General features: G+C 40.3%; 1 protein-coding gene across 3 annotated transcripts in view; it reads right to left on the reverse strand.

The window, feature by feature from the left end:
• Positions 1–83: 83 nt before the first annotated feature.
• Positions 84–11855, reverse strand: part of Dgk (diacyl glycerol kinase 1) — a 132349-nt gene continuing 120577 nt past the window's right edge. For all 3 annotated transcript variants that reach the window (XM_031971494.2, XM_031971492.2, XM_031971493.2), the window contains 12 exons: positions 11379–11501; positions 10567–10616; positions 9245–9319; positions 7959–8196; positions 7151–7356; positions 6478–6651; positions 5740–6031; positions 4881–5005; positions 4260–4547; positions 3962–4163; positions 3366–3547; positions 84–2831 (listed from right to left, as the gene is read on the reverse strand). In XM_031971494.2, coding sequence (XP_031827354.1) covers positions 2742–2831; positions 3366–3547; positions 3962–4163; positions 4260–4547; positions 4881–5005; positions 5740–6031; positions 6478–6651; positions 7151–7356; positions 7959–8196; positions 9245–9319; positions 10567–10616; positions 11379–11501 — 2045 coding nt within the window. In that variant the 3' untranslated portion in view covers positions 84–2741. The remainder of the gene's footprint in view (positions 2832–3365; positions 3548–3961; positions 4164–4259; positions 4548–4880; positions 5006–5739; positions 6032–6477; positions 6652–7150; positions 7357–7958; positions 8197–9244; positions 9320–10566; positions 10617–11378; positions 11502–11855) is intronic.

Genomic DNA, 11855 nt, shown 5'->3' on the forward strand with positions numbered 1-11855 from the left:
TAGAAAACTGGATTGACTTGCGAACGAAGGATTTAGAAGTTGAATATAAGGGCCGGAAGGGGTTGAAGAAAGTCTACACTTCGTTAAAAGTTAAATGGATCTCAACGATGAGATGGTCCCTGCGGGATGTTAATTGGAATTGTATTTCTTTCTTACATTCTTCGTATTTCTCTTTATATATATATAAATACAACATAAGTATTTATAGTTGTATATATAAAAGCATGACACGTGGCACGTGAGAGAAATTATCGGTACTAACGGCTTCGCATTGATTCCATCGTCAGAGGATTCGTGGTTTGCTTAGTGATCGAAGCGTGCTACTCGATATTGCTATGATTTCCGAAAATACATTACGATTCGTTATAATCTCTCATGAAATTGACACTTCAGCGTGGGAAAGAAAACTATAATGAGTGCTCGGAAACGAATCTGACGCTTGGACTGTAGATTTTACGCGGCTGTGGTCAGCTTTCAACCCTTTATGTCCTGAATTGTATACATATAAATATTATGTACAATTGCTACAGCGTAAATGCGAACGGTGGTTCAATGAAGTGAAATTAAATATTGTAAATAGTTCAAGCATATTTGATTCGTGGTAGCATTGTAATGGAAATGGCACTTTGAAGTATTTTCAGGACATAAAGGAATAAATTGAATTCCTCTTTTTTTTTGGCAATTTAATAGATATATTCATAGGAAATGCAAATGTTTCATTAATTGTGGTTTTCGTAGATTATAAACACGCATAAACATCCACAGTCTAGCAATAACTGAATAAAAGCAACAATGACGGGAACCAGTTTATTATTTACATACGCTACTTCCGGACGGAAAATTCCAAAAATGCTTGCGAACGGTCGTACATAAATTTGCGCAACAGTTGACATTCATTCGTTCATTTTATTCTCGACGGAATAACAGGTGTACAACAAGGGGATAAATGAAAATGAAGATACGGCATTTCGGAGCACTCGCGGTGACAAGTTGTGTGGCTACGAGAATACTACAAAATGGCGGTAGCGCTTGTACGCGCTACGCGACGAAATGCTTGTTAACTCTCGGGTGGCAAAAGAGAAAGGAAGAGGAGAATCGTACGAAAATTTGATGTAAACTGCAATACTGATTATAATCTAACACGTTGGCTAATCCGATTTCGATCAAACTCAGTAATACATTGTACCTAATAGCTAAGGATACGGTAGCCATTATACGATCCACTTTCGTGCTTTACTCGTTCAACGTAGCAGTACAGAATGTGAAATGATTCGTTATCAGGATCTATTTTCATTCCAGTCAGATAAAATTAAATTAAAAAAGATCCACATTTTTTTATCACCTTCGAGATTTAAACTTACACGTTTTTCGTTTCCTTTTTCACATCTTGCACAGTTGCAATCGTTATACGTGGACGTCGTAATGGGTAGCCAGCGTGTAATAGGTAACAGTAGATAACAAAAAAAGAAAGAAACAGACTAAAACTTAACGGTCTACTTAAAAAAATTGCACTGATCGACGTGCTTCGCACATTCGTGCATTGTCTCGCTGATATGCTTACAATATATTGCTATCCAGCGTATGGATAAAAAAATAAATAAATAAATCGCACCAATAAATAAATAAATAAATAAATAAATAAAATCGATCACGAGTTACGTCTAAGCTGTTACGACTAAGCTTCCGTAGAAAAATCCCTAACGTTAAGAGAGGAAAGTATAAGATCATTTGATTGTTGGACGGAGTCGTGCAAAAAAGAGGAGCGATCTGAGAATTGTATACCGTGCGGTGTAAGTCGAGGGTGTACGGACTGTGAACGCGAAAAGATATCCTACAAATAAATATATACACGTATATAACATACAACGGACGTACTCAACACTTAATTGATAAAAATTAACTTCCACGCTACGCCATTGTAACAAACCTTATTGCGTTGAGTTAGAAACAACTTTCGCCGTAAACGGTGAACAAGAAAACTAAGAAATAATTGAACGGTAAAGGGTGTCGGATTGACATGAACGTGAAAAGAACAAGTCATCTGTAACTCAACCCAATACTTCTCTAGGAGGTCCGTTCATCCTCGAGTTATTCGACTACAATCTTGTCTCTGCGTTAAAGGAAATCGTTACATTTGCTTCTTACGTGTCGTGCGAGGAGAAACAATGATCATAGAGGTCACAATTACGTCGGCTAGGTATCGTCACCTACATACGCGGTTATTCTCTTTTGCATGATACCGTGCAATCCTCCGCGCGTGTACACGCTTGACGTTACACCGGGCTTGTACTTGCGTCTGTGCGAAGCGGTAGACTCGGACTCGGAACAGAGGAAGCGTCACACGAAATACAAAAACGATCGGAAACCCTTTTATCTGTCGTCTCTCGGCTCGCCGTGCATCGTGCACCGCGGAACCCCTTCAGCAAGAGCCTACCGCTGACCCTAAGTCTACGATGAGAGATGCGTTTCCCTTCACTTTTATTATTATTGTTCTCAAAAAATACTGTACACAAGAATACCTAAGAGTTTACATCGAAGCTCGTCCATTGACGCTCGAACGAGCACTGAAGCACTGCAGTTTTACATACGCACGAGCGAACTGATACGCTTCTCTTGAACTTGTCTTTAATCGGGAAAAGATAAAACGTGGGCGGGGCAACGTTCAAGAACTACGATCCGGCGAACTCCTTGTTTACTCGTTCCTTCGGGTCCTCAGGGATGTTTCCGCGTCGCGGGTTTGTTCACCTCTTCAGGAAACGGAAGAACCCCCGACCTTTCTCCGGCGGGGGCGCCATCAGCATCGGGACTTGGTTCTTATGCGTTATGTGAATCTGAAATGGTTTCAGGATATATTAACGCTTTCGATTATGAATATTCTGTAAAACGTCTATGGAGTTTGAACCCTTCTAACTCTAGAACTACCGTGCCTATTAGAATGACGGGTTACAGTTTACTTGTTTTGCAATGATTGATATTTTAAGAGTAAATAGTTTCACTTAAATATTATAATCAATATTTGAAGAAGTCGAAAAAATGTCACAATTGTTATAAGATTATTAACTCTAATAAATCCTTGGTAGTTCTAGCGTTAACCTTTTAGCTGTCTGCAACTATAGTGGCTCATTTTATTTTCTGTTATTGATAGTAACTTACAGTACTGCCTGACCTAACGTAATTGCACTGTGGACAATTCTATCAGTCTCAAATCACAGTGCTACGTTTATTACAGTCTGCGTTATACCTTGCCGTACAGAGCTAATGCTTCGCGGTAAGTCTTGTCGTAGCCGAATGGTTAATAAAATTAAATGTGCTAGCCAGTATATATTATAGTTAAAAGATTAATTAAGTTATTGAGTTGAACTCACAGTGCAAGGGCCTTGCATCCACGGCTCGCCATCGATCTGCATGGGGAACCGCTTGGTCGTGGTAATGGTGACGCTGCTACACTGAGCCAGCCTTCTTCCGGAATGGCGAAGACCCGTCTTCACTTGACCCATGTGCAAACAGTTCTCTAGACCGATCACTTCGATCAAATTGTCACCAATGTCTGCACAGATATTAATTCCATTATTACTCCTCGATCAAACATCAATCAACACTTTTTAATAATCTCTCGTGCTTTTATTGCATGTACATTCATAGCCTATTTCTGTAGACGATTATTCTGTCGTCATGATTGTTCCCAAAATTCTATTTCTATTTCTAAATCCCGAGAGATCAGATCTTTTTTCGTCGACTGTAGACACTTATTAAACTGTAGTCGAAAATAATACAAGCAACTGTTTTGGTAGTAGAATTACGTATCCTACTGTATTTTATATATTCACGAATCTTATAAATTCGTATAATTCGTAGTCTAATAATTTCTACTACAGCCGCTCGTTTTTTTTTATATTTTCATTCGCGACACTCCGTATTGTCGTGAGATTTGCGTTGAAATTGTCGTTCAGCGAGCGGATACCTTGTATCGCAGCCGTCAGATCCACGGAATTGAAGCTGCTGGTGCTGAGTTCCTTATCCGGTCGCTTTTTCCGTTTGCCGAGTCGATGCCTCGAATGGTGCTCACCCCAGAGATTCGAGCCTCCGTGAGTAAAAGGAATGTTCAGTAATGCGACTCCTTGGAGAGAAGGACCATGAGCCAGATCCAATGGCGTTCCATCGCACTGTGTAGGCCGATCGACGAGTATTATTGAAAGGTTTATAAAGGATTATTAAAGGAAGAGAAAACTTCAAGTATTTCGAATGAAGATTACACTTACAATGATCTCAAGATCCTCGTGGAGATTTTTACAGCTGGCCGCGAACTGTTCCGTGGTTGCGTACTCGAAGTACCAGAGTTTGTTTTTCATTCTACTGTTAAATTTCTCTGGGTTTTTCTCCCTTTCCATGTGGAACTTGACGCAGATCGCGGCGTCCACGCCCACGGAGAAGTAATTGTTAATAATATTGTATGGTATGCTGTCTTGGTTCGGTTTCTTTTCGTCCTTTTGATCCAGTACTTCGATTTGCCAGCGGTCCATCATCACGGGCGTCGCCTTCTCTATTTTCTACGATTCAATACTGCTGCTTAGAACCTTATTATTTAAAATAAGATTATTTATCTTAAAATCTTCTTATTTGAAGTAGGATAATTTATCTTAGCATTTTCCTATTTGAAGAAAAATAAGGATGAAACAATTTTGCGAAGTTTTCCCCTTTCATCGATGTTCGTGAGAATTTGTAATTTTTTGTACAAACCGTGAGAAGCTACAGTAAATACACGTATACAGTCAATCAAACGCTATTTACAAAAAAAAGTTCTTTTTATTCGTGTTTCATTTAAACTCGAAACTAATAATGTACGTTCAAACTGCGTTTCGTTACTATGGAGATTCACCTACTTTAAGGACTTTGTAAATCGCTTCACCCTCGTAACCACCACCCCATCGCAGACATCTTGCGAGATCGTTGCCTGTTCCAAGTGGGATGACGCCTACAGCCGGCTGATGTTCGAATTGAACGCGATCTGAAATTCAAAATCAGCATATCCGTGGTTGTAAACCGAAGCCGGAATAAGTCACGTATTTACATGTTCGTGATGTCGCAGCTTGAAGCTTCAAATATCGGTTCTAGATTATCGACTCTGGTGTTATTACATTTCTAAGAAGGTTTCCTTCTTAGTAAGTCTAGTATAAGAACGATATAATATTAAGGAAAATTCTAATTAACGCGTTTAGCGTCACAAAAATCTTGGCCGTTTTTTCGTAGAGTTATTTGTTTGTAGTAAAGAAAAGCAGGAACAATTATTAATTATTTGGCCTTACAATCCTTGCAGTGCACTATTATCAACTTCGTTGCGTTATTAAACATCTTCATTCGACATCGGTTATACTGCATGTTACGATTGTTTTCAAGTAACTCAGAAGCGTCAGTTATCGGTGACTTTACTTCGTTAGTCCTTCTTTAACTTTACCATTATTACCGTACTGCAATAATCCAAATAAGCTAGATTCGTTTTTAATTCATAGAAAAATACCATTCCTTAATTTCTCAATTTAAAAACATACATACAAAAATAAAGTAAAGCGGTAAACCCATTGTCAGAAAGTTCTATTCCTGTAGCAATTTTCGTTCCCTTCCAAGGTACCAGACGTCCAGTGATTTATAGCAGTTTGTATCGTGTTTGTTGGCAACCCGCAGATATAAGGACAGAACTCCAAGCGTCGGTTTCCCAAACTTTTAATAAATAAGCGATCGTACCCATGGTTTCCAAGACCCAGCCGACGGTGCCGTCGCCGCCGCAGCAGATCACTTTAAAGTTCTCTACGTCTTTGAACATCTGCAGGCCTTGCATCGGCCCGCCCACGGCCAAGTTGTGAACCTGTCGCGGGTTCAATATGTACTGGAACTTCCTCAGCATTCGTTCGCCCTGTCTGCCGCCGGATTTCGGGTTTATGAAGACCAGAAGGGGAATGCTATCCGGCGGTGGCGTGATTTGGAAGGACATAGCTGGCTGCTGGTTCGACGTGTTACCGGAAGTTAAGAACCCGGTCTACGAAAAGAAGAATATATCCACTTTCCGATCGATTATACACTTTCTGGAGGTCTATCAATATTTTTTCCAGTTACATTGTTTTTCTTTTGTTCTTTATAATCTTTTCAAAAAAGTTCTCATCTTCACTTTGATTCAGATTACTAAACAATTGTCAATTCTAGACGTTTTCTAGAGGAAATTCTACGTTCTTCTCTATTTAAAATAGTATATACTGTCAAAATTGTTTAATTACTTATTACAGAAATCTCTCAGTTAGATGAACTTTCTCTTATCAAACGAGGAACAAGTTAACGCTTTCATTTTTATTTAGTTGAAATTGACACTCGTGTTTAAATAGTAATGATAAATTAATGCGATAAGTATTTGTTGAGCGGTATAATGAATATCTTCCAACTGAATAAAAGATTGATTATATAATGCAATGTGTATGTGTATCTGCTTACAGAGCTAACGGAAGACGAGTCTTGGCCGTGCTTGCTTCCCCTTTTACTGTCCCGGGAAAACGATCTCTGCCTGTCCAGGACGATCGGACAGATCGCAGTCGGAGGAAGAATATGCACCGCGTATTCACCGAGCGTGCATTCTGTCCTCACTTGCGAGACGCATCTGTTATGCAACTGTAAAGTTACCGTTGCATGAATATCACTCTTAAAGTTCTAGCATATTGTACTCCGTGCATTCACACCTTGTACACTTCATGAAAATAAAATCGTTTCACGGTTGACCACGTTTATTCACTTCAGCCCTCGGCGAACTGTACATTTCATGGATCCGTCGCGTCGCGAATGCGATTAAAACGCGATGTAACGCAGAATTCGATAAAGATTAATACAGTGTTCTTAATTCGTATTGAAATTAAAGAAATATAATGATCAAAGAGAGGAAGCTTTGTTTAATTTATGTCTTTGTATTCATCCTTAAAATTATCTTCAAATTTTCTTAAAAATTGTGAGGAAGCTTTTTAGTTAATTCATTGGTACTTCTTATCTGAATAGAAGATTGTGTTTCGTCTTTCGCTACTAGTTTCCTGTAACTTTGCGCGTGACTAATGGAATGTACTAATTTTCGCAGAATCCCGAAGACAGTGTCAACATTTGAAGAAAGACTAGTACTCACAGTCAGCTGACACCATCTGCAATGCAAGCCCGTGATACCGTTGTAGCTCTTGATGGTCTTCCTGCACTTGGAACATTTACCGTGACAATTACCCTCGACCCAGTGATGCGCCATCGTTTGCGACGTCTTCTTGCTTTTCACGTACGTCGCTATGCAAGAAGCTGGCGCTCTCTGTACACATCTCTCGTGGACCGTATACTTGCAAACTGTACAAAATAAAACGAGGATCATTGATCAATCGTTTCAATGAACTTAAATAAAGGAAACTTCGCCTTTAGTGAAACCAACAGCTGTTCCTCGTTTTTAAATCCACGAAACATCGAATCTTCCTATGGAATCTCATATTTTAAACTATGAAATATACAATACGCGAAAGAAAAGAACGAAATAACCAAAATGCGACGGAAGAACCAACAAGCCTTCTCACACTCTTCAAAGAAACTTCAAGACATCCTCGACATATCAAATGAATCTTTATCAATCATCGTATTCACATATCATCCCACAATCCCCAGTATATTCATTTATGTCACAGTGAAAAGAAAAGAGCATCGCAGCGAAAACATCAGACAAACCGACAACACTTTCCCGCGAACTGATCATCAAGCTGCAGCATATGGTACGTCAGCCATAATTGTTTCCCCGCGTATCTCGAGATAAAACTTTCCAACTTCCCATCCCGCGCGGATGGTTAATTCGGCTTCTAGGACGCTCCATTATCCTCGGAGCGGAGTGCTCGGACTGATAAAATATTTCTCGAGGCAGCGGGGAATGGCGGTTATGATATCAAGGACTCTGTGGTACTCACAAACGCAACAAAGTCCTTTCTTGCCGAGACCGACTAGCATATTCAGACAGAGATTGCAATAGGCGGGCTTGCTGAAGTGCTTTAGCCTCCAGAGATGATTCCCGTCCTCCTTCACGTGGGAATCGAGTCCCAGCAGCACCAGCAACGGGATCGTCGTGAGACCGCCCCTCTTCCACTCCTCCAGAGACACAGTGCCATCGGCGTCGTAGTCTATTTCCATCATCATGTCTTGCAATATCTATAAATACCGTGGGATTTATGCCTAGATATCAGCTCATCGAGCCCTCCCGCCCCGCCACGGCGACCGGCTACGTAAACAAAATGTCGGGACCGCGTGTATTCACCCGGGAAACGCGATATTACATTTCTATTTGCGCGCGCGTCCTGCGAGGCGTCCTTGAGACCACTCGAACACCCCGAGGATCTCGTCCTCGTTTTTATCGCGAAGCCGATGCCTCGGTAGTGAAAATAGAAAAACCGACACTCCTGGCGCCACTAATGGAACCCGCGGGCTTCGTATTTGGAGACGGTTGTTAGGATTGAAGGAAGGACTTGTCCTCGTGGTGCAGGTGCGCACACGGCACGTTCGCTCTGACATTTGCGAATATTCTCCAACTTTACGAGCTGGAACTTTGTTTCGATATAGTGGTCGAATTAGTGTTGATAACCGCGGTTGTCGATGCAAATCGGAATTAGTAAGGAAAGAATGAAGTAATAAAAGAGTCTTAGCGCCAGGTTTACAATGCGTGAATTCGATGTACATTGAATTTTCTAAACACTTGGTAAATGTTTACGTTGATTTTGATTGCAATCAGAATACGTGTCCTAATTGTATATTTTTCAATCTGTAATTATCAAGGTTTAAATTAACAGTTCTTTTGGGAATGACAGAATAAACTGTACAATAAATGTCTATACACCCAGCGTTGAGATAGAGGATTGATGTTGTTAATGATATTGGGTATTGATGAGTTTCGAAGCTAAATTAGGAAGAGACTAAATAATAAGGGGAATATTTCTTTAATTTAGGAAGCGTTGATTGCTATTCGTGCATGATAAATGGATTCGTTCGAGGTTCGTTGAAACGCCAACGGTTAGATTGATTATAATCTCGCTAGGGGGAAAGTTTTATAAGATAGGATATTGAGATTCTTCGAGCGAATTGTATAAAGCGATAGATGTTTTCTTTAACCGTGGGTGAAACGGGTCTGCAGAGCTTTTCCGAGAATACGTGGGCGGTTGTCGTTCCGCGATACTAAAATGAAATCATCGATGCTCCTACTTACCGGTTTCAATTCCGAGACGTCCCATCCGAGATACTCCGCGACATTCATCATCTGATTGACAATGCAGTCCATCTCCTAGGGGCACGCGATAATGATATTAAACGCGGGATTACGATTGATAACGGAGAACACGCATCGATCTATCTCGCGTTGGGGACAGCTGTCGCGATGACAGATTTATCTAGCGTTAATCTATCGCACGAGAAGTTTTACACGTTCTTATACACCGACGACGCGGCGATAGCCAATAGAATTGCAGCGTTCCGTGGATCCGTAATCTGGATTTATATAATACAACGTTAACAAATGTAATAAGGACATATATTTGTGTTGAACCATTTGATTCATCGTTTTACAAACTATTGACACTTAAATTACTGCAATTTCAGTGGCTATCACTGTATATCACAGAAACTACCGTTATAGATTGTGATGCTTAATGAGAAAACTGCGAATTTTTATTGCATTACATTACATGGAAAGGTTGAATGACATCAAAGATTTGACAATTTGCATAAAGATCCGCTGTTTACGAGCATAAGTATCATGATTTTATACATTTTATACGAAGTGAAGAGAGAAAAGGAATAATCTTCGTGGAATGTTTCATAAAGATTGATTAAAACATAAGAGTATGTCGGAGTAAACGAAAAATGTCCCAAGTAAAACTGCGATGCATCGTTTCCTTATTTTAAAATATCACACACCATAATGTTGTCGGTTCATGCACAGCGGAATTTCTTATTTAGCAATCGATTTCCCGCTCTCCTTTCTACATTGTAACTCCGCCGTACCCTTTCGAGGACGATATGCATATATTCATGAATACCCAAGCATTCACCCGGCCATCCAATTATGAATCTCTAAATATGCAATGTCGAGGTTCCTTCAGTTTCCTGATGCACCTCTTCCGCATTATATGTCTCTCGGACAGAGTATTTCACGCCCAAAAAAGCAGAACAAGGAAAATGAAGGTACACAACTCGGAAACATATTTGCTAGCTGTTTCTCGATAAAACACGAATCAAACGCGAAAATTCAACGAGTTAGATCGCAGAGGCGATCGTTCCAATTTTTCCGTGTCGCATTTCGCGATAAGTTTTATACGTTAATCCCAGTGGAAGTCAATATCGTGCTCGATATTGCTCGCACGAATCAACCCGAAATTATAAATTATTCACGAGCAGTTTCTCGTTCGGCTGACGGCGAAGATCGTGATTGTAACATTTCTTTCGCCTGGAAAAATGATTCGGAAGAGCGAAAATGCGGGTTCGGTGGAGCGCGGAAAATTGCGGGAGCGGCTCCATCTCGTTTTTACTCACATTCGTATCAAGGACACCGTTTCCATCTGTATCGTACAGCCGGAACATGACTGGAAGAAGAAGAAGAAAAAAAGAGGAGAGAATAAACGAATTAACGCACGTCGAAATTGGCGTGCAACAAGTTGCAGGCGGACGTGCTGACCCGGAGGGGTGCAACGCGAGGGCTGCGCGGGGTTAGCCGGTCGAGAGGACTGCGAACGACTGGCGGAATGCGCCTCCAGGTCTATCGGTTCGCTCTTGTTTAATTAAAAAAGACCTCCTCCACGGTTCAACAATTTTTTTTCAGCGAGCTCACGCTTCGACATTACTCGAGACACTTCAATCAATTGTCTAGACGCTCCTTCGGATTTTCTATACGGAGTTATCGACGGGTCACGCTTCTTTTGTAATACTGCTTTTTATTATTTACCTCTGGTACCTCGAAACTGTATCTTGTTTGATTTTCGAAGTTATAAACAAAATGTTACGTATGATTTTCGAGAATGAATTTGAAAGTCAATATATTCGGAATGAATATGCTTATGAAGATATTTTAATATTTAATCTGTAATAGAGTTTTCTTGAAAATTACTTGCGATCATTTTGGGAGTGATCTTTCTTGTGAACTTGATAGACAAGGAGGAACGAATAAGATGGACTTTTACGAGTCGTAATAACGATAATAACGACGTGTGTTACAGGATCGGTGTTGATACTTCGGCTAAGTAGAATCACTCGTGTACACGAAACGTGCAGAGGAGGATCTCGTTATCGATTCAAGTGTTCGAGAGGGTAGCACGAATCCGCGGTTGTTTTACAGGAAAGTCACTTACATTCCAGTTTGTCTTCTGGCCTGCCAGCTTCGAGAAGAGACAGGTAGCACACGATGTCCTTCAGACTGACTTTAACCGAGTGAACGTCTATCGTGCTTTGTTTCCTGACGAGATGTCTCATCTCTGCAATCAAAGGATGAAATATACACTGAAAATTGCACAAAAAACAGTATATTATCTGTACTTTTTCAACAAGTTATAAAACGACATGTACAGTCCCTTCAATTTTCTATAAAAGATATTAAACAAGATTTTCCACATTATTCACAAAAATATTCATGACGTCTTCTTCGTTTATTCTTTCAATTTACAAAAATATAATGAAGACATCCAACTCGATCTAATAGATACCATCGTTTCATTATTCCCAAGGCCAAAGTTACTTCGCTGTCATCGACACGCAACCTTCGAAGCAACCGTGTACTAGCTAATGAACACGCAGCTCCTTGGCTTTTTCGCAAAGAGCTGACAGGGCAT

This window comes from Nomia melanderi, chromosome 2 (assembly GCF_051020985.1).
Source record: "Nomia melanderi isolate GNS246 chromosome 2, iyNomMela1, whole genome shotgun sequence".
Lineage (NCBI taxonomy): Eukaryota > Metazoa > Arthropoda > Insecta > Hymenoptera > Halictidae > Nomia > Nomia melanderi.